At 42.4% G+C, this 27,521-nt stretch overlaps 1 protein-coding gene across 1 annotated transcript in view; it reads right to left on the bottom strand.

Annotated features, from left to right (window-relative positions):
* Positions 1-334: 334 nt before the first annotated feature.
* Positions 335-27,521, bottom strand: part of LOC137275073 (uncharacterized) — a 48,106-nt gene continuing 20,919 nt past the window's right edge. The window contains exons 24-52 of the mRNA XM_067808152.1: positions 26,805-26,973; positions 25,655-26,211; positions 24,929-25,191; positions 24,310-24,507; positions 23,374-23,574; positions 22,402-22,541; positions 20,581-20,740; positions 19,923-19,993; positions 18,993-19,150; positions 17,260-18,465; positions 16,737-16,831; positions 15,778-16,311; positions 15,212-15,389; positions 14,680-14,864; positions 13,851-14,548; positions 12,270-13,717; positions 8,866-12,125; positions 7,977-8,267; positions 7,280-7,396; positions 6,544-6,688; positions 6,256-6,395; positions 6,008-6,075; positions 4,671-5,478; positions 4,384-4,454; positions 4,111-4,243; positions 3,372-3,453; positions 2,896-3,029; positions 2,297-2,376; positions 335-1,520 (exon numbers count right to left, since the gene is read on the bottom strand). Coding sequence (XP_067664253.1) covers positions 642-1,520; positions 2,297-2,376; positions 2,896-3,029; positions 3,372-3,453; positions 4,111-4,243; positions 4,384-4,454; positions 4,671-5,478; positions 6,008-6,075; positions 6,256-6,395; positions 6,544-6,688; positions 7,280-7,396; positions 7,977-8,267; positions 8,866-12,125; positions 12,270-13,717; positions 13,851-14,548; positions 14,680-14,864; positions 15,212-15,389; positions 15,778-16,311; positions 16,737-16,831; positions 17,260-18,465; positions 18,993-19,150; positions 19,923-19,993; positions 20,581-20,740; positions 22,402-22,541; positions 23,374-23,574; positions 24,310-24,507; positions 24,929-25,191; positions 25,655-26,211; positions 26,805-26,973 — 12,469 coding nt within the window. The 3' untranslated portion in view covers positions 335-641. The remainder of the gene's footprint in view (positions 1,521-2,296; positions 2,377-2,895; positions 3,030-3,371; positions 3,454-4,110; positions 4,244-4,383; positions 4,455-4,670; positions 5,479-6,007; positions 6,076-6,255; positions 6,396-6,543; positions 6,689-7,279; positions 7,397-7,976; positions 8,268-8,865; positions 12,126-12,269; positions 13,718-13,850; positions 14,549-14,679; positions 14,865-15,211; positions 15,390-15,777; positions 16,312-16,736; positions 16,832-17,259; positions 18,466-18,992; positions 19,151-19,922; positions 19,994-20,580; positions 20,741-22,401; positions 22,542-23,373; positions 23,575-24,309; positions 24,508-24,928; positions 25,192-25,654; positions 26,212-26,804; positions 26,974-27,521) is intronic.

Raw genomic sequence — 27,521 nt, 5'->3', positions numbered from 1 at the left:
CAAAGTTCATTCATTTCTCATTTGGGACATTGGAGAAGACATTATCTGCAAAATTATTCAAACCAGTACCACTTGTACGATCGTTGTTATACCAATGAGGGCTATGGAAACCACAAACCCATACACATATGCACAAAGAGTGAGCGGGTATGGATTTTCGCTTCGTTTAGCAATATTCAAGCATTATCACGGCGGGGAGCACAAGCAATGGGCTTCACACATTGTACCCATGTGAGGAATCGAACTCTGATCTTCACGCTAACCCGCTAACAGGCTAATGACTAGGTTAACCCGCCGCACCAGATCTATAAGAACAAATGCAAACTTCGAAACCTTTCACATGCAGAGAAAGCTTTTATTCGCATTGGTTATTCAGTCACATTCAGCATATCGATGAACATTTGCAAATCATTTTCACAATAAGAAAACGTGCTGATATATTTGAATATGTAACACTCTTCATTAAACAGGACAACAGTGTTGCGAGTTTGCATGGGCAGATTCCCGCCGCTTTATTCATTGGAGTGACCAGTTTCAACTAACTGCACACTGCTATTACTTCAGGCATAGACTACACATCTAAAAATATTGCATGCCATCCTTTATAATCAATGCAAAATACACCCAGGCGAATGTGATCTTTAAGAATGGGGTTCGTTGTGGAGGGTAGGAAGTTTCTTAGCGCTGACATGATCAACGCAGACTGTGTCAGGCTGACAGAACTCGTAGGAAACCCTGGCATACAGAACAACTTGCACGCCCTCTGCAGCCTTGCCCTTGACCTTAATCTTGTACATGAGAGTCCCCTTGAACTCAGACAGGAAGTGCATGGTAATTTGGGAGACCTTCTTCTGCGGAATTTCCCTGATTTCAGACAACTGGGTGCTCCATATCGAATCTGGTAACGCTGCTGGTTTGGCGGCAAAGAAATGAAGCGTTGTGTTCAGGGGCGTCAGTTCCAGTCCGATATCGTCTCCGTTGTTCCAGTATGCTGCGACAACGTAGCCGAGATCAACAACTGCTGTCTGGTAGGGCATTGGTCTTGTGATGTCGAGCTCCACGTGGTCATTGTTGTCAACCCGGAACATGTCACTGTCAGGAGGAAGGTAGTACAGGACTGGTGGTCCGTCCACTGCAGTGATCATGATGGTGAGCGTGTAGCTCTGAGAATTCGGCTTGAACCCTTTTACACTGGCTTCCACCAGCTCTATCTCAACATGATCAACACCACTGAAGTGAGGTCTTGGTGTGTAGTCAAGGACGCCTGTGGCAAGTAGGTGAACAGTACCACGAGTGCGGTTGGTATTTACCAGATGGAATACAAATGCATCTCCTTCAGCATCTTTAGCTTTGATCTGATGGTGAAGCTTCTGTCCTTCCTGAATGTATATCACCTTGTCCTCCAAGTACGGCGCGGTGTTCACTAGATTGTTCTCCATGGCAAGCATCACCAGTTTTGTCGACAGGTCACCGTTCCTGGTTTGGGTCAGATTCATCTTCCCGAATAGATCTGGGCATATCTGAAATAGAAACATAGTCCATTGTACAAATACGTCTAGATGTGAAAGTGGTTGTAGTCAAAATGTATCAATACTGGCCATACAGCGTTAAAGAAATATAAAAATAATATGTAAAGAAAGTGTAATTTTATGCTAATATTTGGTGATGTTTAGTGATGTTACAATAAAACCTTTAAGCAATACACATATTATGTAATGATCATTATTATGTGACTCTTCTTTGACAGCTCTCCCCTCTATATGGGTACAATGTGTGAAGCCAATTTCGTGTATCCACCGCGACTGCAGGAATATTGCTAAAAGTTGGTTAAAGTTAATTTTCCTCGTGGAGTACGTCAGGGCACAGTCCGTGACTATACACGGCGTACTGATATCATGGTTGCCGTTGGCAGCCGTGTACGATTAAAGTTTCTTGTTTCTGGTGAGATTGGCATTCCACATACACACAAGGAAGCCAACAGCATCAGTGTTAACGCAGTGTCATTTATACTGGCTACTGTTTAAAACGTACGAAAGTACTCTTCAGTATTCCAACTATGTGGCGACAGTCTGTCAATAAACAAGGTCTGGGCCAGTGATCAACAGCATGAGCATCGATAATCGATCTACGCATATGGGATGCGATGAGAAGTGCTAACTAAGTCAGCGAGGATGACCACTCGACCCCGTTACTCGTCTCTTACTTCAAGCATGGGATGATGACGTCCAATTCTAAACCGGATCTTCACAGGTCGTATGAAAGCAGGAAGCAAGAGCAGGCTATGTTCTATACTTACAGGTACAATGTACTGGTCCTCACTCAGTAGCAGTGTCTGCGATTTGTTACAAATGTCCGGTAACTCATGCCATACACCATCTGTGGAAAAAGGACAAGGTGTCGAGGAATTGATTAATGGTGGTTGTTTACAACACCACGTGCAACCACTGATGCTCTATTCAAAGACAGTTGTACCTTATTTTGTAGGCAATACGCCACTCACTCCCGACAAGTACTACTTATATTACGGGTCACTGATTTTCAAGAACCTACGGTCTAAAAAATGCATTAGTCTGTTTTCAAGGTGCTTTAAACAACATTACATGAAAGTGTGCCAGCTAATGCTGTTTACCACCTTGGTTAAATGCTCACCCGATGGGATTTGTACAGAGAAGCAGACGAATAGCTTCTGGAGTGCCCTCAGGATACTCCAATTGGGCAAGTGGGAAGCCCATGACTCACCATTTCCAGTTCCCGTCAAATGTTGCTTTGACTCAAACATGTTTATGCATATAGTATAATGACTGCAAATAGTGGCCTGTACGTTATTCCCAAAGGCAATGACAACAATACGTATATGAAAAATAAGACATTGGAAGGACGTTGAAATGTTCTTACGGCTGTCATTAAAGAACACTTTGATGCTGGTGTTCCTGTCGTGATCTGATTTCACTTTTATATCAACATGCACGGTTTTGAGGTCTTGCGGCTTGACGCTGATGGACAAAGGCTGGCCGAGCTGGTCCACCAATCTGTAACACAAGGTGTGAATAATAAACACCGAACAGATCGCTTTGTGCTCTTCGTAGAAATAAGCATGCAATATAATTTTTATCGCATCCCAATGGTTTTAAATTATACACAGTGAAACCTGAAATATATGTAACGCAGGCTACAATTTGCTTTGCGTTTATGGATGTATGAACGTCCAATCGGTGTCCACACTTTGTAGAATACAACATAACTTCGTTAGCCACTCCACCGCTACGGGTATACTTGTTTGATAGTTGCTTTTAAAATAGAAACATTAACGTTAAAGGGTTCACAGTAACACTGATTCTATCATACAAGATCGTATTGACAACTATACCAACCTTCCTCTGTATTGCCTGTCTGATAGAATATTCTTCTGTTCAAAAGGAGTCAATGGTTCGCTTGCTGTTAACTGTAAATTCCCTGAAAGATGTGTGTTATGGTTTCACTATGATGTAGATTGTGTTTCAGTTACTGGAAGGATCCATCTTGATGTTGGAAAACAACGACTGATTGTGTTGGGATCTACGCACTAGTCCATCAATATTACGATGGGGTCGCTTGCAATGTGCTTTATACACTATACTCATATGAGGAATCGAACCCGGGTTCGAAGGCTTTAACCACTAGGTTACCCTACCCTAACATATTATTGTGGATGCAGTCACTGCAAGTTCAGATGGAAGCAATTGTTATATTTGGTCTCCGAAAGGCTGAATGAGGGAGTTGAGTAGTTATATCATGTCGGGATAAAGACCAATGTGAAGCGTGTGTTTGACAATTGCTAATTTCTCTGAAAACAAACGGAGCTATTGCGCTGACCCAAACAGTAACAAAAATAATTACGACTCGATGATCGAGTTCTTAATTACCAAAGGAACGTAGTACCGCACAGCGTGTTCTGTGGTGGCTTATATTACTTGGCCAAGCGTTTACACCACATAAAACAAAACTGCGAAGGAAGACATGCAAATCATGTCCTACACTCCAATTAGAACCGAAAGTGCGAACACAGACCATGTCATCGTCCCTGTATTGCGATCGTTGATTATATAACTACCTTAATAAAGATTTTCAAACCTTTTGGTGTCACGATCATGAACTCCTCTGTGGCGTCAACAGTATCTATAGTGAGGGAGAAGATTCCCTCTCTGCTCAAAGATATGTCCCTCCCCTCCAAGCCTGTAGTCTTGATAGATCCTTTGCCAAGGAACTGTAGAAATGCACCGAGCAGTGTTAGGAATATACATATGTATATGGATTTGTGATGTATTTTAACATGAGTCATGAACTTCATTTTCAAAGGATCAGAATTGCATAAAATGGCATCAAGTGAAATAATTTACAACTCACGTCATTCCTGAACATCTGTGCAGGAGGTGCATTCATCTTGTCATGGTCGTGGTGCTCAACGAATTCTTCAGCTGCAGTAAAACATAAGGGTAATCATGTCATTTAGGAACAAGAAAAGCAACTTTATTCTTTTAAGGTGTGTTAGAACATTGCTTCTTTGCTAAGCCCTAGCTCACCTGCTCCACCCAATAAAATGGTCGGCTGTTGAGTAGCAATAAGCACTAGAAATGGCAAGGGAGTGGACTGATTTACATCGCATACCATGTAATCGGTTGGCCATCACTTACCATGTGCAGCTTTTAGAATGTACGTCTTGATTACATCACATGCTGAGCCTTGGCATGTCGAGTTCACAACAGATATGTTCAAGGATATCATATTACTGTAAGTCATGTTGTTTGTTGCTCGGAAGTTGATGGTGCTTTTGTGCCGTGCATTTGGCGAATTCACGAGCGACACATTATACTTGAACTCCGTCATCGCCTTTTGGTCACTGGACTTGCTCAGTTCAACAAGCTGCATGTGCAGCACCTTCACCGCGTCTGTATCATATACTAGACGAAGTTTGCCAACATCAGGATCAGTGATAACAAAGGTCCCAAGGAAAGGTCTGGTGACTGTATGTGCAGACGATGTGGCCTCAATGCAGATAGTTTCTGCATCGTACTTTTCATTATTAGCAGTGATGAACGTTAGTTCTGGTGGGTCGTCTTGGCAGGTGACCTGGATCAGAATGTCCTTGACAACACTATGTGGATTCGGAACTTTCTGTTCATTCGCTTCAATTGTAACGATGTCCTTTCCACAATAGTTCAGATCTGGTCTGTAGATAAGGTAGCCATCAGTAGTGACGGAAGCATTGCCATATTTTCCTTGAGCCATGATGGAAAAGGAAATAATGTCATCTTCTTTGTCTTGGACATCAATGTATTCGATTAGCGGCTTGTCCTCGACGGCTGTTACTGTCTTCGTCAAGACTACTGGTGGTGTGTTGTGAATCTGTTTGTCCACTTCAAACAGGCTCAGCAGCAGAGGTTCAGTAATCCTGATAAATTCGGTTCCTTGTATGACTTGGTTTTGACCAGAAAGGCAGAGCTGAAAAAAATAATAACTTTCTTTGTGAATACGAGTATTCAATAGCCGTGTTTCAACCACGACATTTACTTTACACCTAAATGTCTTCTAAAAGCCCCATAACATTTTGGATACAGAAAACGTAATCAGTTTATGTAAGAATCTGTGGCTTACGTTGAAAAGAGTTAAAGACAGAATGTTTGTGTCAAAACGTATGTCATTTAGTCTTTGAATCTGAACTGTTAAATGTAGAAACAAACGCTTTATTTTGAAAAAAAATAAACAAAGAGAAATTAGTGAATTTGATATAAAATGAAAATGGAATTGCACCAGAAGCATATCACACAAAACCTTCTGACTGACACATGTAATAAGAAAGGTTGATGTTTCTTACATTTTTTAAAATAGTTTCTTCCCTATTTTGCATAAAAAATACAACTTGTAACCCTCTTGTCTAAACATCTTGTAGACTGACATTTTTTAAAATACAAATACGAATAAAAGACACAAAATACACACATCCGATTAAACAAAACAGTGTATCATTTACCTTTCCCTTCGCGATGTCGATGGGGAGAATCTTCGAACAGCTGTCAGGGAAATGCCATTGCTGTATATCTGTCGACATATGCAAATACATAAAACATTCTTATACCGATATAACTGATGTTTCATTTTTATGACTTTGTCATTAAAATGTACGATGGACAAAGTATTGTAGACAAAGGATAGTAAACAAACAAATTGTGTCAATACTAATGAGAAAGAGTTTCACGTAAAATAGAATCAAATTCAGACCTTTGTTCCACGCCAACAGTGAAATGGAACTGTTGACATTTATAGGAATAAATCCATGAGCACTGATGTTCAGCACTGGTTCCACCAATGCCTCTTTGGCTGGGGAGATGTAGAATGACAGTCCAAGTGGTTTTATCAGCCTGAAGCATCATAGGGGAATACTCAATAACATACTCAAAACCAAATCGTCAAATCTCTACACTAGTCTTTGAGACTTTAAAGAATTAAAGATGGAGGTGACATGCACCTACATAATACGTCCCTACCTTTACTACTATGCGTTCTTACCTCCCATATAATATCCTTGATGTTGACTGCAAAGACTCCTCTGGATCGTGAATGTAAGGGATATATTCAGCCGATGCTGCACTTCCATAGATTTGAGACAGGTCGGTTGTGTTTAAGGCACCAATCAGGAGACTTCCATTGTAGCCTGTGTAAATACCATCAATTAATAGCTGCAAGGCCACGTGAGTAGGTCATCATTTCCTTTCTGTAATATATTTACACGATGAAGCAATACGACAACGATATAATACATAACTTCTTTAAGTAGCAGTTAGAAGGAGGAATTATGAAGAGGAACTCTTTTAATGGATAGACAATTTCTTAACTGCAATATATGTGACGTTTCGGGGTAGGACCTACCACCGTCATCAAGTGAATGATACACAATATGTGAAATATCTGGCTTCAATCAACATTTCAACATACAGTAGATCAACTCTTCAATTGTATAAACTTAAATATATTTTATATATAAATGTCTCCTTGGTGCGCATATTGTGTATCACTTACTCCATAACGGATCTAGACCGAAATGTCGCATCTGTTGCAATGAAGAGATTGTCTATCATAAAAATGTCCCTCTTCATGACGCATAACCCTTTTGTTCAACCGATGCAGTTACTTGTACATATATGTGCAGAAAATTGCATGCATTCACACAACAGTTAATGTAAATAATACTCAGATACCACGATGCCCATGTAGCTGTACACTGTTTCATTCCTTGAATAATTACCTTTAATGGACAGGGACAGAGACCTGTTGTGATTGTCCAGTGTTGGTTCAGCATGTATTACATGTGTTTTCTCGACGTTGTAGTGTTCTTCAAATTCCATCAAAGTATCACCAGTTCCTGACATGAAAATACAATATAATCAGCTTTACAATTATATTACTATATATATATAGCTATTATTCACACCTTGAAAGGAGACCCTCATCTATCATCTTTAAATAATTTCGAAAGATGGACTACCATTCAACGATGCCTGCTGAGAATACTTTATTAGAACAACACAAAGAATCAAGTTCACTGACCCAGTCAAATACCCATTGTCACTGAACAGCTACAATCCTTTTGTTGTTCAATTTTGGTTTCAGAATTCTATATGTTTAACATAGCGATTTTGCCGAAAACTGATATTAAAACAAGTCCTGTCTCTTGATACTGATGGAGTACGGTAAATGATGACTCTATTTTTTCTTATTTTATGGACTATGAAGGGCGGACATATGATAGTACGTGATATGACTTCGCTAACAATAAAGCAAGTCAGATTTTTCAATTACCCCCTTAATGTCGTGAAACAGCTACTATCCTTTGAGTTTTATGCACCTTCCGGATTTGTTTAATCATCAGGAATAATTTTCCCCATTTAAATAATGATACCAAAGTAGCAACAGCCCCTGACATGACATACTGAAATACATACGTCTAACGCAGACTGGTTGTGTGAAAACAGGAACAGAAACATGGGACAGCCCCACACCATGAAGACTGTGGTAGTAACATCTTCCTGGCTCCAGCACCAGGAAGGACCCGGCTGCTTTGCGGGTATTGGTGTCTGTGTCGTTAGTGTTGTAGTCACTTAGTGAGATGTTTGTAATTCGTCCATCGACCATAAGCCGTCCTTCTGTGATAGCAATTTTGGATTCTGATCGTGTTGCCACTTTGATGACGGGAAAGACGTCATCAGTTGAGGGAACAGTGCCAATAGTCCATTCTAAAACAAAACAGGTTGCAGTGTAATACACAACGTCTGCTGTGTTGATCTCTTCTCTATTGTTTTAATGGTCTTTCGTTCATAAAATGTTACAATTATACGCCATATATGGTTTCTATTTGGAAACGTTTGTTTGATGTGTAGGGCCCGTAAACAGGTCACTTCACTTTGCGAGACCTTCGTACTTCCGGTGACAAACAACGTTTTATGCCTTTACGAATGGTCTCATGGTTGTACGTTGACAGGAAGGGACCGATAGTCATTGCTGGAATAACAAATTTGCAATCGAACCATCCCCAAGTTAGCCTTCTAATGCGAATGTCAGCAGCTGTGACAGTCAAGCATGGATGTACACTTGCTCCGGTCTAGTAAAGTCATATTTGGCGGTCGCACAATTTGGAACAATAACTGGTTCTTGATTATTCGTTTGAAATCTGGTACCGGAACTAAGCTGGGCCATGTTTCGCATATCGCAAATTGGCGCTCGCAAAAGGAGAGCCGGGACCCAGCTAAGTATCGGAAGTAGCGTCTCGCGAGACTTCAAGGCCCTATAAGTGTGACTTGTCCATATAACGATAGGATATATTCATTAACTCACCATAGTAATCGATTCCATTTCCACCATGTACATTGAGGCCGATTTTGTGCTGCGAAGGTGTAAGTGCCACACCATGCTTTGTTAAACCTGAGGTGAAGAGACTCTGTGTGTAGACGCTAGAAACAGCAGGTGCGCCCACCAGGACCGTCACATTACATGTCGTCTTGGCAGATATTCCTGCTGAATTTATAGCTGTCACGGTCACATAGTAGGTCTTGCCATCATCCATAATCGCATGCTCCAGTGTCAAACCAACCTTTCTCTTTAATCCAACCGATGTCGCCTTCAAAATATCGTTCCCGCCTTCCTTACTGCCAATCTGCACTGTGTATTCAGCTATCTCACTAACATCTTCATTGCATTCCCAGAATGCCCCAACACTGTTATTGGAGCCTATAAAGGTGGTCGGTTCGTCCAGAGAATGTTGAGGATCAACACACATCATGTATTCGAATTTGGGAGGAGTGATGTCAACTTGGAAAGCATTTGAAATGGCCACTGTTGACTCATCTGCAAAGTTCACAGCCTTCACGCTGATATAGTATGTTGGAGCTTTATACTCCATCAGTTTCGAAGCGTCAGAGTTATTATTCTCAGGTAGTTTTTCACTGTGTTCCAATGCTATATGTTTTAGTTCAAGTGATAATACATCCAGTGTGTCAAGATTTGAAACAGTGCAGTTCGGATCACACACTTCCATACATCTATCATTACAAGGAAGACAAAATGTTGATTTCAGCTGAAATGGGATCACATTGTCCACAGAAGATGCATTCGATCCAACTCCCATCCATATTTCCTTTATTCCGCTCTCGCCATCAAAGAATGGTTTGCCATGTAAACATTCTTTATCTGTTGTGTCTGGTACTGAAACATAGCTTAACAGTGACTGGGCGAAGAATGGATGAAGGGGATCCCGTACTGGAGGCTTGTATTCATTCAGATTATGTACACGGTAGATGATGCTTGGTTTACCAGAAAATGCATAACCCTCAATATCTGCTTTGCGATGACCTTCAAAGAAAAGGGTGGTCCTCCATGTGGTTTTGACATTGTCTATATTTCTTTTGAATCCAAGGGAGATTTCATAAAGGTAGTCTGACGGATCTTGCGGTAAGTCAAACCAGGAATCTGTTTCCTTATTGTCATCCCGTAAACAGATTCGTCCTTTCCATGTATGAGTATCGTCAGCGTAACCATAGAAGAAGACTACAACTCCGGGTGACGACAGGCACTGTAATACGTCGTCAGTTTCATTGGATGTTGCATTGGCTTCTTCGGGCACATCGTTGTCATCAAGACTTGGTATTTCCTTCAGGACTGGGGTTTGATACGTTTCAATGTCGGAGAAATCAATATGTAGGGATGTGATGATGTTCTGTCCCCTGGCACTTACTAACATGAATGTATAATTTCCTTCCGATAGAGAGTCCTCAAGGTTAAGGAAAACACCACCACGTATGATATTTTGCAAGTCCTTATCATACGTGACAGCAACTCTTGCAAACTGATCAATAAGAGCAGAAGAGGGAGACATATCCGACCTTGCAAGGATATTCCAGTGTTCTCTACCTGAGGGTTTAGGGAATATTTCCTTACTCCTTTTGCATTCTGAAGCCCTCTTGTCTCTTGCAAGTGCAGTTTCCGCAACTACCATGTCATGTTCACTTTGGAAGGTCCTTGATGTGTGCCAGTCTCTACCAACTTTCACAGTTCCTGCTTGTGGCCTTGAGACATCGATGAGGATAGGTACTGTTGCAGCTGTGGTATTAAGACCAGCTCCATTGATGGCAGTTATTGTAAATGTATACATCAGAGTAACAGTTAGGTTCAAACGGTAGAGCGTGGTGTGTGTGATGTTGTAAACATCCATTTCTTTGATCAGTTTCTTCTGTTGCTGCAAACAAGGCTGTTCCGAGTACAGTTGTAAGTGATATCTTTGAATACCACTTTCTCTGTCCTTAAAACCATCCCATTGTAGGGTCACCATATCACTGCTGCTGATGTACACAACCTTTGTACTGTGACCCCCTTGTACAGATACATGGCCTTGTGTAGGCGGAGTTGTGTCAATGGTAACTGGACCCTGAGAAACTCCAGTGCAAGAGTCAACCTTGTCATGGGCAATGACTGTCACATAATAGGAGTTACCTTGTTGGAGAGTAAGATTGTGTATATACACTACGGTGTCAAGTCCCGCGGATTGGAACGATGCATTATAGTTGTTGGAAATGGCCGTCATCAGCGATTTACAGGTAGTAGTATTACCCGGAAGAGCAATATTGTCCTTGCTGATTCCAACAGTGTATTCTGTGAGTCCAATATCAGAGTAGAAACCGCTCCATGAGACCTTCAGATCTTCACGGCTATCACTGTACTTGCTTACGTCAATGCTCCCGGGAGATATGTCCAAATCATATCCAACTTTGATGCCGTCAGAGTAAGCTTCTTCAAAACTCCCAGCCTTGCTGTAGGCACGTACCGTGACATAATATGTTATCAGCTTCGCTGTCAGTTTCAGGTTTTTGAATGTGTACGATGTGTTCAGGTGAGCGGTTTCAAAGAAATGGACATTGTACCGTGAAGCTGGGTTCTTAGCATCATCACCAATTGCAACTTCATAGCGTTCGATCTGTTGACTGGCATCTTTACTGTTTAATATACCGAATGGATCCCAGTTAGCTGAAAGTTCAGTTGTGGAAGTCTGGTAGTCCTTGTCTTTCCCCGTCCCATCCCTGACTGCCCCTGGGTGTGGTGGTTGTATGCGAACAGTCACACCATTAGAGTATGCGACGTGAACTCTTCCTATGGCATCTGTTACACGTATCACGTTGATGTAGGTAAATCCGGCTGTGAGCTGGAGTTCATCATTGTAGAAGGTTCCGTGAGATTCTGAGATTGGTATGAAGTCTTGGAATACATCCCAGCTAACTGTCAGAACCTTCCACTCTGCCTTAATAACAGGACAACCACTAGTGTAATGCCAATGTCCTTCTATCGTCGTGAGGCCTGTCAGGAATTCGGCGTCGTTTTCTTCAGGTCCATCAGTAACTGACAGGTGAGGTAATGGACTAACAACTACTGCCTGAGATGTTGCAGATGCAGTGAGACCAGCCATATTCGAGCACTTTGCTGTTGCAAAAACCTTATCTTCAGGTTGAAGAGACAGCCCTCCAATGAATATAATTTTATCTTGCTCAGCTTCCATCATTCCATGAATATCCGTTGATCCTGGCTGCCGACCAAGACCAATTTCACATCTAAAATGAGAGAAGATTGGTTTACTCACAACCCATTACGTCAACAACAGACGATACAAAGCAGTTATTACGGAAATGCGTTGATGATTTAGTTTTAAGTATTTAGGTTAAGTTAAGCAAAACATGTTATTCTAATCATTGTACCTTTCAATACCAGTGTCAGCGTCTTTAAATCCTGTGATGATGACCTCAACAAAAGACTGTGGAACCTGACACTGCTTACTTGTCCTGCTTGCGTGTAGCCTGTCATCAGTAACAATCATGACATTACCACCTGTAGGAATTGTAGTGTCAATGAAGACCTCTCTGGTCAATACGGTCTTCCTCTTCATGACATTTTCAATGTAAGCTGTGACAAAAATCTTCTGACCATGAATTCCTTTGATAACTCTGAAGATATCCGTTTTCCATGACCTCACTTGGAGCACTACGTTTTCAAAGGGGGACAGAGAACATGGATTGTCAGACACACCGATGCACATGCGGATAGACTGTATATGACTCTCATGCTCCCGTGCTTCAGCCCAAGTACATTCTATTCCAGACCTCATGCTGGATATGTCGTTTGTACATGTGAAGTTCACCAGTTCGGGTGGAGTTGAATCAGGAATCAAGGCAATAGATTCCCATGTGACACTGTTCTCAGCATTGTCCGTTGCCTCGATAGTTATGAAGACTGATGCTCCTTGCTCTAGAGATAGTCCCTTGACGCTCTTTTCATTCTGAGGACTACATTTGTGGATGTCATCCTCATATGGGTAGGATCCCAAGCATACATGGCTGACATTGACTCCAGAGGGATCAGTGATATCAGGTGTTACTTCAACTATGTCGGTTTCCTTCTGGAACACAAGACCCCAGGACTTAACATCTGGGATCGTGTGTCCTTTGCTATTGGATGCCTTGATTGTAGGCCCTTGTGTGTCCACAAGGATGCCATCAGATGTGGACACAATGTGTTCTTCATGACCACCATGTCCGGTTCTTGCCCTGACTGTTGTGAAATACTTGACACCTTCAAACAACTGTATGTCAATTTGCCCAAACCCTGATGATTCATTAGTCTTGACAATCCCAAAGCTCGTGAAAGGCACAATGTCTGTCACATAAGGCTCAGTCCCAATACCCCACTCATAGGCCACAATGCCAAAAGCAATACTTTGGAAGCCAGCAAAGGACATTGCAAAGGTAGATTTATCATGGAGGAAGTCTGCATCAACGAAACGCTTCCTCCCATCATATATGATACCAGGAACATTTCCAGGTAGGACATTTATACGCATGGAAACACTCACCGGTGATTCCACACCAGCGCCATTCTTTACCTTGATCTGGAAGTAGTAATATTTTCCACCAGTCTTAAAATCAACAAGGTTCAGATGTTTCAGTGTGACTTCACTTGTATGTTTGAAAGTGAGGAACCCTTTAGTTATGGATTGGTCATGTTCGGAGGTACCCAGAGCTACATAAGCTTCACTGATGCCACTTTCAGGATCAATTGCCCTCCATGAGATGGTCATTTTGGAATGGTCTGTGTGGATAAGTGCCTGATTTTCAATTTCCTCATCTTCTTTCATTGGTCCAAGGTGAATCTGGAACAAATCAAGACGATAAACGTAATTAGATTCACACCTACAAACTACATAAAAGTGAGGATGGATGAATTATTAGAAATATTTACGCAAGAATTACTGTTAATGGTTATTAAACTTATAGTACATCAACCTGTTGTATTTTTGGTGGAGTTGAGTCGATGAGAATGCCAGGGGAATCGACTGTCTTGGACAATCCGGCTTTATTGACAGCTATAACCCTGGCAATGTAGCGTGTACCATCGCGAAGGGCAAGAGGTACATGGTATGACACCTGTGTTGAGGGTAAGTCCGTGGCCTCCTGAGGGTCATATGGCGAGGGCCATATTGTTTTCTTCATACCATTTATCTCCTGAGACACTGAAACCATATACTTTTCAATGCCAGATTCAGAGTCTTCAAACCTCCATGACAGATGAAGTCCTGTCTTATCCAGCTGGTACCCTCCTTGCCCATCACTGTCGTGGACAAAGTAAGCTACTGGTGGGGTCAGATCCACTATGAAGCCATTGGTTGTGGTTTCTACACTCTTCCCTGCTCCATTGAATCCTCTGACCTTAGTGTGCACGTTATCACCGTGCTTCAGTTCTAGTGTCTTCTCGTTCATGTAGTGCAGCTGGTCATCCTGGTTTGCTAAGATTGTGTTAGTCTTCCTGTGCTGATTATTGATATAAATGTCTACTTCATACTTGACAATCCCACTCTCGGGATCAGAGAAACCTCCCCAAACTGCCTGAATCAGCGCTGCTTCTGAGGTGTAAGAGACATCAAGTGTTTCATTGTCACCATCTTTGATCCATCCCTTCACTGGGTCAGTGAGGTCCACCAGGACTGTAACAGAATGGTAGAATTTAACATCGAGTGTTTACAAAACATAAAACTCATAGTTTGTATTTACAGAGGCATACATAGGTCCTGTATATTACCCTCTGTACAAATTAGTGTAATACATGTTCCGGTACCTCCATTAGAAGTAGTGTTGACTCTCATCATGTTCAAGGCTCCATTAAATGCCACGATAGTTGAGTAATAGGTCGTGTTGTGACTTAGAGAAACTGTGGCACAGTCATCATGGATTATCCGGTCCTCATCTCTGAACTTGACAATGTCGTCTCTGCCAGGTTTGGTGCCAACGCCCCACATGTACCTGTGCAAAAAGAAACAATTACATAAGTCGGCTACAAAATAGAAATAAATGTTCATAGTCACGGCGGGATATTCCATTCGAATGAAACAACTGACTTGCAGTATCTTTGAAATATGTTTTCCCTAATAATACTAAGTCAAAATCTGTATGGATAGAAACCAGAAATAGATTAAGACAAAATGTTATGGATGTCAACTTCGTCTATATATAAAGAAGGTGACATCCATAACATTCCTGAATACCAACCTCTATATGCCTTTCAGGAACACAAACAAGTTGATTGTAACGATGCTAGTCCTTTGCCGAAACAAACGTGGACAGCAAATTAGAAACAATATAATACTTGCGTCTTAATGCCCGACTCCGGGTCGAAGAAATCTTTCCATTGCGCGCAAATGGTATCAGCCTGTGCCTGGTAGTCCATATCTGTGCCGACAATAGCCCCATCGCTGATAACGCCAGCTACTGGAGGCGTGTTGTCAACGACGATGGGTTCATTTGCATGGCCACTTGTCGAGAGACCCACTTGAACAGGCGGAAAGAGAAGAAGGACAACGGGTTTTCATTTACGCTAGGTGTGACAAAGTAAGAAAATCAGGTTCTGTCCTCTTATCGGGATTAGGACTGCGATTAGGATATATATTTCAGACAAGTGTGTATTTGTTTATGGTATTGTCCAGATGTTGGACGGTGGCTTGTAAATATTTTGAATCAGACAAAACATGTTTTGTACTATGAGAAGAGCATTGGTGTGTATGCCATGTTAACAGCCAATTCAATCGCCAGACCATACAATCAGCATGGTGACCTCTTACGACGTGGACTGGTTGCTGAGATACAATTCTCATCCAGAATAGCGTTCGGGAAACTAGTACATTTTGTTACAGTTTTTAGACACATTCTGTCTACATACCGTTGTTGGTAAGTCGGATTCTTGGCCAAGCAGCAACTCCAGGTTCCAGGACAAAATCATCCACTAACACATATTGTTTCGGGTTAGCATAGCTTTTATATTCTTCATAGGGTCGCAAGCTGACATCATTTCGAGTTAGCCCAAGGCCAACATGGACGTGAGCAATTTTTGAGAGAGGATCAGATCCATTGAAATACAGTCCGAGAAGCTCAAAATCGCCATCAAAGAAGACGTCATCTATGCCATTGAAGATAGGAGGCGTCGTGTCTACAATGAGGGGTGTTGAGTGGCAAACTGTAGTGACAAGGGCACCTCCATGTATGATGTTGTTGACAGCTTGAACTGTGACGTAATGAGGCCCATCAGAGAGGTGAAGGCCAGAGGTCAGCCCGCTGTATGTCCACTCATTTCTGTTGGGTATTTTAGCATGAGGGTCGTTGTAGTCAACCACGTTGTTTGAACATACAGATGTACCAGCTGCCCAAGTGTAACCATAGATGTCGGTCTCGTTGTCATGAAAGCCATCCCAGTTTCCTGTGTGACATTAAGAGTATTTTTGAGTGACCGAATAAGGTTTCACGCCTCTATTAGCAATATTTGTGTAATATCACGACGGGGGGCACCCCGCACATTGTACCCATGTGGGGAATCGAATCCAGGTCACCGACGTGACGAGCGAATACTTTCACCATTGGACTACCCAACCGCCCAAGAGTACATGTGTAGCAAGAGTAGGTGGATGTGGTTTTATGTCACGTTGAGTGACTGTAGGCACCAGTAATTTGTCAGAAAGTACTTGGCTATCCACAGTCCACCACCAACAAGGCACAAACAGTACTTTGCCAGCAAGTATTTGTGTGTACCAGACCCAGTTAGCATGATGAGATTCAGGAATAAATACACAAGATTACAATGTGTCAAACTGGTATTCGAAGAGTAAACTAATAATGTTCTTTTACCTCCAATGAGATTATTAGAGAGGGTGTACTTTTCATCAAATAGGCGTTTGTGGCCATTGAAGACAGTCTCGCCATCAGCTCCATCGATTATTTTCCTTGATTAGGATAGAAACAGGAAATGTTAACAAGACAAAATGAAACAGAATGTTTAACTGGAAATTGGCATTTCTGAGTTTGGCAGCATCATACTCGTGTGTTTCACTAAAATACTAAACATATATGATGTACATCGCTTCAGATTTTCAAACCACATTAAGCTGACAAACTATGTTACAACTAGAATACCTTCTGAAAGGCATTCGGAACAACCAGCCCTCTCACTCATTCGCTCGCTCACTCACTCACTCACTCACTTAGAAGTGTCAATGGCAGGAAACTGCGTAATGTAGGTTAACAAATATAGGTGATATAACTATTGAAGAATTGATCATTGTAACAGCCAAACACTGAAAGTTTATATTCACAATGACGAACGCCCACAATCAAATTGTATTTCTTGGACACATGTATACATTGTACACACCTGTGGTTAGGAAGTTTTGACAGTTCCTTGCAACGCTGGAGAATGGACGCCGAGCATCCATCGAAAGTGGTCTCATCCCTCGTTGAGTTCCCGACAGGCCCAGGACTTGGAGGCGTCAGATCTATTAATGTTCCGTGCGAGGTCAGATGGCTCTCATACCCAAGTTCATTGGTAACATGGGTGTTCATGAAATATGTCTCCTTGTGTGTAAGGTTAAGATTTTTGAAGATCTTGTAATGATTCTGACCTACGCCGAGTCTCTCAAAGGATTTGTAATTGCCTTTGAACCGGAGTGCTGCACTTGGGCCTTCGCTGACCGAATGAAGATCACAGGTTTGCAAATTGTATTCAAAGTCAAATGAAACACAGTTCTGGCCAAAAGCAATGCACTGCTTCGCACACTCATAGTCAAATCGTGTCGTGAGGGTCTTCATTGGTTTAGCAGTCAGGCTTCCAGTGTTGGGCAGGGAGAAATACTTCAGATCGGTAGGTTCCCCTGATCTCATGGTTGTTCTCTCGAGAGACACTGGCTCCCAGGATATGATCTCATAACCCTGCGCTCCAGGGCCGAATCCAAGCGCTATTTCCTGTTGAGGATCGACTACGCTATCATCAAGAACTACCACTGTGCCACCAAGTTCAAACGGATTACTTGATATTCTGAAATCTTCATCAACTCTACCATCTGGAGGAGTGTTGTCGTATGTGTGCAGCATGCATTGTGTTAAAGCCTCACCACCCTCACTATTCCTTGCTCTTACTGTCCAATAAAGAGGAATGCCTTGTGTGAGCTTTGCAGGCATCGTAAGTGTGTTCCCGGACATTTCTGTCCAATCAACAACATTGGTTCCACCGGAGTATGTTCCAATGGCATAGTCCACCTTGACATCGCTCACATCGTCGTAGGTCGTGACTTTCAGAAGGAATGCTGTGTCTGATGGAGAGCGTCCTTTCAGCTGCTTCACCTCGCATCCTCCAGAACCAGTGGACCTTCTGTTCCTGGTTCCAACAGCGTTCTTCGAAAATGTTGGTGGTGAGGAGTCAGTGCCTTTGTACGGATGTGTGAAAATATTCCTTCTTATTGTTGGCGTTGAATAGTGCCATAGTCTTCCTCTGTATACCGTCTTAGTTGTAAAAATCAGTCTGATTTTTGCATATGCCGACAGTTCAAGAGTGAGTGGCACCATCTCCATGTCCATCTTTGCTCTGAAATAATAGAAGTCTTTATAAGATTTCACACTCGATTCATCAGAGCACTAGTATGCACTTGGGACCGATAATAAATCAAGCAATCAGTGCTGCAATAAGAGTCAGAGGTTGATTATTTGTTACTGAAATATAATTTAGCTGAAGACCAATTATCTACATTATCCCTCTACATCAGCGTAATACATTTTTAGGCATGGTTAATGACTGACATTCTGATGTTTGCATACATAATGTACGTCCGTAAATATATTATCAATAACAGGATTTTTTAGACATACGATCTTAAAAATAACTCAAGCTGTTATGGAACCTATTTCAGACAATGAGTCCCACACAGGCCAATAGAAGAAATATACTACACAATATGTTCCCCGGGGAGTTGAGATTCATATTAAGATGCGTCGTTGAAATAGACATCCAGTGATCGAGGCATTAAACACCACAACCTTGAGCTGGGACTAGTGAGTGGATATGTGCGCTATATAGATATCCAACTATAATAATAAGTAATAATAATATCCTACGTCACATCCAGGGGGAACTTGGAAAATCTTAGGCCGCCGATCACTGGAAACTTGGTCTGCATGATGTAGCCAGTCAGTTTAATTCCTCCATAAGCGAATCCTATGTCCACCCCAAGACTACCCCATACGTTCAGGGAAGCACTTGGGGTAACAGTGGCCTACAATGCAGAGGAAATACTAGTCTACATTGACATCCTTCCATTTTGCAACAGGAAGCACAATATGCACAGAAATATGAGTGGGTATGATTTTACTCCGTTGTTAGCAATATCATGGCAGGGGACACCGGAAACGGATTTCATATACTTTTAAACCCGTGAAGAATAGGTCATCCGTGGTAGAATAGGTCATCTGCAACCCATTCTTGACACAAAAGGCGACTATGTTTGTCATGAGACGACTACCGGGATCGGGTGATCAGGCTCGCTGACACTTGTCACCGGTTCCATTTGCGCAGATCGATGTTCATGCTGTTGATCACTGAATCATCTGGTCCCGGCTCGATTATTTACAGACCGCCGCCATATAGCTGGAATCGTGCTGAGTGCGGTGTAAAATTCACTCACTTACATGTGTGTTTAGTGTGACTTCCACGTAGTCAGTTTGCAGTTACATACACATAAAAACATTATTGACATGCGCTCGACAGAAAACGATGTGCAGCCCCACCCCTCTGTTGTGTCATGGTAGACGTGTAACCTGTATGTAAATCCTGATCGGTCATTGAAACAAACTTAAGTAAATGGAATAAATATAAAGATAAAAAGAATATCTTCACTGGAATTCTGAGGGGTGATAATTTACGTCTATATCAGGAACGTACAATATGACTATTGTTATGATTTTAGTTTCAGTATTTACACTCTTAAAGCATGGGGATTAATAAATTCAAGAACCACGTTAAATATAAGCAAATATGGAAATTGTTACCTCAAGACTCATGCTCATGAAGCAAGCACCAAGTGCAATCTCAACTCCAACAGAGCCACCAGCTCCAAATCCTGAAATCAATGACGATAGTGACTTTATCAGTAAAACGGGTTTTACATTGCCCTGAAAGACAAAAATGAGGATCCTGTGAAAGCGATGAAATAGTGAGGTGTACTAATTTGTGATTTCTAATAATTACCTTCAGTGTATGTGTAATGTTAAGTTTAGTTAAACGCCGCACTGAGCAATATTCCAGCTATATGGTGGCGGTCTGTAAATAATCGAGTCTGGACCAGACAATCCAGTGATCAACAACATGAGCATCGATCTGCGCAATTGGGAACCGATGACATATGTCAACCAAGTCAGCGAGTCTGACCACCCGATCCCGTTAGTCGCCTCTTACGACAAGCTGAGTCGCCTTTTATGGCAAGCATGGGTTGCTGAAGGCCTATTCTACCCCGGCACCTTCACGGGTCTTCACCTTAATACATACTCCCAGGTATATGACAGCGGTCTGTAAATAATCGTGTCTGGGCCAGAAAATCCTGTGATCAATCAAGTCATCGAACCTGACCACCCGATCCCGTTCAGTCGCCTGTTACGGCAAGCATTGGTTGTTGAAGACTCGGATCTGCACGGCCTTTCATATTCTTACCTAAGTTCATTGGAATTGGCCCAACCATAAAGCGGTTGCGTACAGCGAAGAAGGTCATATCTATGGATTTCACTGGGATAACTTTACGAGCACAGCTGTCTTTCTTCACCTTGAACTCTTGCTGCAATACCTCCATAAAAGTTTTCTTAGAGTCAAATAGCTGCAAGAAAGAAGAGTTATTTGCAACACTCCCGTAAAAACGAGTGAGTTGGTTTATACGCAACATTTAGCAATAATTCAGCAATGTCGGCACAGGGGACTCCAGATATGAGCTTCACACACTGTGCCCATGTTGGAATTGAGCTCGGGTCTTCGGCGTAATGAGAAAAAAGCTTTGACCAGTAGGCTACACCACCACATCTCAGTGAGAAACGAGTGAGTTTGGTTTTATACCACATTTAGCACTATCAAAGCGGGGAACACTAGAAACGGGTCTCGCACAATGTCCCCACGTGAGAAATCAAACACGGGTCGTAGGCGCGACAAGATGATCAATGATCTTTCCCACGCGCCAGAATGCACATTGTAGTCGCTTTACTAATATAATGGGAAATAATAAATGAACACAGTACATACTCGTGTGTATTTAAGACATCATAACGACAAGCGTTGTAATGGTGAATCCGAACTATCGATGGATTGCATTTGTGGGGTCGTCGATAGCAATTAATCGATGTTAGAAACGAAAACCTATCGTGTGACTATCGATAGTTTAGTAATTGCCTCCCGTTGATAAATGCAGAGCGCACAATACAATATGTTTGGGTGCAGATTTGTTTCTTCATTGAGTTTGTTTTAACAGTTTACTTGATTTGGATTTCCAAGTTTCTAGTCCGTCATTAAAAGAGACTGAAACTACTGCAATTTGGTTCTGTTCATATGAAGTATATATTCATGTTGGAAATTACTTCAAAAGAGCCAATATGAAGACAGGAGAAAAATATATATTGCAATAGTTGGTCGAATACACTAACGCTGTCGCAATAGAATGTTGGAATAGACTATCGCTATGGCAATAGTTGTTTCTCCCCAGCAATAGTCATCCCCAGTAACGACTGCACTGCACATGTGCTAGACCCAGGACTGTCGTTTCCACCTAGGACTGCCGTTTCCACCTAGGACTGTCGTTTCCACCTAGGACTGTCGTTACCACCTAGGACTGTCGTTACCACCTAGGACTGTCGTTTCCACCTAGGACTATCGTTACCACCTAGGACTGTCGTTACCACCTAGGACTGTCGTTTCCACCTAGGACTGTCGTTACCACCTAGGACTGTCGTTTCCACCTAGGACTGTCGTTTCCACCTAGGACTGTCGTTACCACCTAGGACTGTCGTTACCACATAGGACTGTCGTTTCCACCTAGGACTGTCGTTACCACCTAGGACTGTCGTTACCACATAGGACTGTCGTTTCCACCTAGGACTGTCGTTTCCACCTAGGACTGTCGTTACCACATAGGACTACAGGTTTACTCTTTGACATTCACCGTTTCATTTTGTTGCGTTATTGCTTTGAGTGTTCGTCTTATATTTGTGTGGAACTTAAGGAAAGACCGGTCTTGGGGTTGTTACGTATTTAATCGGTGGAATAGAGGTATTTCCTGATCGAAAGTCAATTTGTAAACAAAAACTACCATGTTTAGTGAGAAAGGAGAGCTGAATGTTATGTTAACAAGTGCGATACATGTACCCTTGGTCAGCGTGTAACGACAGTCTAAACTAAAAGTGCAACGATTAAGTACAAGAGAAGCCCAATAGAAGGATAGCCAATTTCTACTTATCTACGATTTTAAGCAAGTTAAGTAAACGACGTGCACACCTCGTGAAGGATACCTCCTCTGATGTCATTCAGCAGCCCGACTACTTTGGGAATGTCCAGGTGGCACTGGGACATCTTTGACATCCACATTCGGACTGGCATGGTCTCGACTTGGAACTCCAGGCTGGCATTTAGTTTGACTGTGAAATACAAAATGCATCAACTTGACGTATTATAAAGCGGAAATCCCATATCTATACATAACAATTACCTAAATATCAATATATTTCGGCAAATGTATGCTCTCATTATTCAACATACAGTTGCAATAAACATTAACGATATGTTGTGTCATGATGAGGGGAGGGACTGCGCATGACAGGCGATCAGATCTGGTCATCGTTAATGAATCCTTGACTGGTCAGTGATACGTTGACGAAATGTCGCGTCCTGTCGTGGCTCCACAAGTAGGACCATCGGCAGGAATTTTTAATTCCAAGGTGATAATGCCAGACCACATTGGGCCCAAATTATCACAGCTTATCTCCACCGAGACGGCATACAGACATTGCACTGACCCTCAAAGTCCCTAGACATGTCCCCAACTGAGCATCTATGGGACATTCTCGGTCGAAGGGTGTACGCCAGGAACCCTGTTCTTGGATCAAGGGAGAATACATTTACACGCAAAAAGAGCTATCAGACGCTCATATCTTAAACCGCTTTCGTACATCCGGTGCTTACTAGAGGAAATACGGTAATTCTGTACGAGTAAAACGGTACGAGTTGTTTCTTGTTTTTAGCATGTACTGGGCATTGTTCCGGCTATTCGACGAGAGCCTATACAATATGGATCAACCTAGTGCCGGACGCTGAAACAGCGCTCAACGCAAGTCGGTGTACGTGTAAGATGACTCGCCAAGTCATCAAGTCGAAACAAGCCATGCTACACATGGACATGCATTCTGTTCTCAGACAAACAGATTTGGCGGAATATTTCCAGTAGGGACTCGTCATGGAGCATGAGGTTACCTGGAGTGCACATAGGGTTGTGGAACTTTGCTCCTCTTATGATACCCACAGCAGGCAAACAGGAGCCAAACTCGGTTGAACATAGGCTGCCCGTGAGGTTCGCTATCAAGTCCTTTCCATCTTGAGCTGTACTCAGTTGGAAAACAATGTGCATCCCTTCTACAACGTCGTCCAGCAGAGGCACGTGGATCTCAACGCCACCTTGAACAAAATCGCAAAAAGTCATGATTCAAACTCAGTAATTCCCTCAGTCATTATGTAGACTAAGTTTTACCCTGCTTTCAGCAATAATCTGGCAATAACACGGCGGATGACACAAACGGGAAGTTCACACATTGTACCAGTGTGGTGAATTGAACCCGGGTCTTTGGTTTTAACCCATTCAAGGTGTCAGAGAATGATTTGACCTCAGCTAATCTGAATAGTGTGGTGAGAACATTATGATAATATGATAACATACTGATTATCCTACTAATGAGGTCGATTGCAACAATAAATGCAAGACGCTCTGATTTCAAAATTATTTAACCGACGAATCACTACGATCATCATCTTGAAAACGCATATATTTTATTATCAAAAGATTAGGGCACTCCTAATGTTAAAGTGGAAATGTCGATGGAAATAGACAGACAGACAGACAGACAGTTTATTTGTATATGTGGCCCTAAGGCCAATAATACATTTGAGAAAAATCTTTACAATACATATATACGTTACCTGTAATTTCGTATGTTGCTGTTACATGAAAAACATCTATAGACACTCATTTATACTTTACATTGCTTTCTCCGAACCTAAGTATGTGGTACAAGGCAAGAGCTACCTTAAACAATAGGTCCGTATCTTCTGTGCGTAGCAGCATACAGAATTTTTGTCTCGTGGTTATGAAAGAAATTAGGCAGATATTTTTTTTCTGATTAAGAAATAGCATACCATGTGTATCCTGTACGTGTTTCATCCCAGGGGCTGTTAGGTTTAAGGTAGAGCCACAAGTTCGGATGTGCACCTTGACAGACTTGACGTAGTGAGAGTAGGGAAACACTAGGCCACATGTCATGCCATGGCAGTCAGGGTCAGGGGTACACAGGTGCCCGAAGGCAAAGGACATTCCCGCCTTCAAGTTTGGACAAGCTGTAGTTAAAAAGATGCCGTTTTATTCAATACGGATATGACTATCCATCAAATCGCATTTGACCTGATCGTGCAGGGAAGCGTGTAGCAAGCCAATTTGTTTTTGTGCAAATCTAATATGTTGCAAACTGTCATACTGAGATAATATTGAGGGCTTGCCCCTGACATTATGTACACAGTCAGAAGCAGATATATCAGTTCGTGGCCGTACATGTCGTGGCCGAGATGTCTCCATTTCAGCTTTCTTGGGGTTATGTTTTAAAAGAGAAAATGAGAATGCTTCTAATAATATCACGATATCATGACACTAAAAACTTGGCCACTTAACTACATCCAGAAGTAAATATGGATTGGAAAAGATTGACGGAAAGGTCATCACACTGGGTCACAGAGTTATAAATATTCCAGAAAAGGTCATTACCATCTAGGCCATTGGTTATTAGAGATGCCAGCATTTCAGCCTTGTCTCCAATTGCAGGTATTTTGTTCAGGGTCAGAAGCATGTGCATCTTGAATGTGGAGAAAGACATCGGTTCCTCGACGGGTTTGGACTTAAGACATTGGGCAACATCGGACACCAGCTCGTCGATACCCTTCACAATGTCCGACCTTGCCTTCAATATATCTTTCAGCTTGGAAACCGACAATGTGTTGATGTTGAAGACAGACTGAATACTGGGTATTCTGTAACAGGTGGAAAACAACAAGTGATGAATCCAGGGGTTTGTTTCTGTTGTATACAGACGGAAAGGAAATTTTCTGACTTTGACGTACGTAGGAATAGAATAACGAGTGAAATACTTTGGTCGAGAAGGCATCTTGCTGAACATTTCTGACGCTTTTTCATTGATTATTATCAGTGAACTGAATTGTAAACCTCAAAAATTCATTTTCTAGGATATTAGTTCTGCTGCGAAAATCCTAGAAACTCAGTGTTCTTGTCATGTTTCAGCAATATCACGGCCATGGACACCAGAAATGGGCTTTCTACACTGTGTTTATGTGGGAATCGAACCAGGGACTTCAGCGTGGCGAGCGGAAGCCTTTACACATATGCTACCAAATCCAAGAAAGAAACTGTAAAAAAGAAAGTGTGAGAGATGTTAGGAATGCCTACGTAAAAGCAGTCCACACCTTGCGTACTTACTTGATAGCCTTCAACATTAGACCAAAATTCTTCAGCGGCGACACGAGCTTGGAGAAAGAGGGTGCGAGAGACGTGGCACTGGGGTTATTCACTCCAGCAGGTTTGAAAGGAGGGGATGTATCGGGTTGGACATGTGCTGCAGCAGTCATCTTAGGGAAATGTGCACCCATGTACGGGTCTTCCGAATCCTTGGGCGGTCCATCCGTAATTCCGTTTGCCTCGTACGTCTTGCCTATGTACTTGAAGATGTGTTCGTTGCATTCTTGCTCCCAGTGAGGTATGGGCAGAAGTCTGTCGAGATACTTAGATGGGTCAGCGTATTCTCCAGTTTCTGTGACACGAAGAGCTACGTGGATGAAGTTGGGAACGCATCTGGTGTCTCCAGCAGTGCCGATGGCCTCCCCGGAGTCCATGACGACGCCTGAATCTCTGACGTACTTGTTTGGAACGACGTTGTTGATGACGATCTGGTATTCGATGAAGTTGTCATCTGTTGGGGTGATTGTGATTTCATCACGTCCTGTTGCATTGACAAGGCCTGCCACTGGGTTGACGATCTGTCACAATGTAAAGACATACAATATGAATACATAATATACACGATACAGCTAGTATGATACAATACACACATGAGTTCTTAAAGGCATGAGACACTCGTACCGGCTTAGAGTGACTAATTGAGTGAGTGGACGTGCATAGTGTTACGCCGTTCTTAGCAATATTCCAGCAATATCACGGAGGGGGACAGCAGAGACGGTTTCACACATTGCACCCACGTGGGGAATCAAACCCAGGTCTTCCGGGTGACGCGCGAACGCTGTAAACACTAGTCTACCCAACCGCCCCCGAAAATGGATGCGAGCGTCTATGGTGACCAGCCTTTATATCACCTAGGGGGACACCTATAACGGGCTTAACACATTTCACCCATGAGGGGCATCGAACCAATGCGAAAGCTTTCACCTCTAGGCTTCCCCACCACCCATGCACCGGCAATCTCACACTGGATTATTTCCCGCTACTATCAGACATGTGTGTGCGGGCGTGGCGTTAAGCGAATGTGCGTGAGTGTTTGTTTCAGTTCTTTCACTGAATATAGGCTTTACATATGAGTGAACGACCACGAAATGCACATATGCATGTTACGTACAGTCAGTCCTCTCCTAGCGCTGACATCAACGCCGATAGTGTGATACTTGTTTCCGCCTGTGGATGGCCACACAGCATCTGTGCAGGATCCGGAGTCTCTCTCAGCTGGAAACCTGCGGTGGAACTTGCTTCCAAATATCTTTTGAACCAGTGACTTTCCTACGCTGATCCTGTTTGAATATGGGACATATGAAAGTACTCAAGTCTCACCAGGATGTTTCATTTCACATACCTGTTTCGTACTGTATTAAATACGGTGCATTGCATTTATCAACACATTGCCTAAGAAAATGTTATACCTTTTAATCTCTATAATCTCTAATTACCTCGTTGCAGCTTTAAAGGCAAGCGTGTTTACTGAATAATGCTATCTCAAAAGCAGTAAATGTTACTGAAGAGCATCGTAAACTGGGTGTACCTACAATCAATCACTTATCAAGCACAAAGGCAATCTTACGACCCGTGAAGATCCGTGTTAGAATCGATCTTTAGGAACCAGTGCTTGTCGTAAGAGGCGATTAAAGGGATCGGGTGGTCAGACTAGCTTACTTAATTGACACGTCATCGTGTCACAATTGTCCTAATTGTCCAAAACGGTCTTCAGCAACCCATGATTGTCGTAAGTGGTAACAAACGTGACCGGTTGTAGGACTGACCGGTTGTAGTACTTCATTGACAAGTGTCATCGTATCCCAGTTGCGTATACCGATGCTAATAT

Source organism: Haliotis asinina, chromosome 1, assembly GCF_037392515.1.
Source record: "Haliotis asinina isolate JCU_RB_2024 chromosome 1, JCU_Hal_asi_v2, whole genome shotgun sequence".
In the NCBI taxonomy this organism is placed as follows: domain Eukaryota; kingdom Metazoa; phylum Mollusca; class Gastropoda; order Lepetellida; family Haliotidae; genus Haliotis; species Haliotis asinina.
The sequence above is the reverse complement of the archived record's forward strand: the minus strand, read 5'-3'. Positions and strand labels throughout refer to the sequence as shown.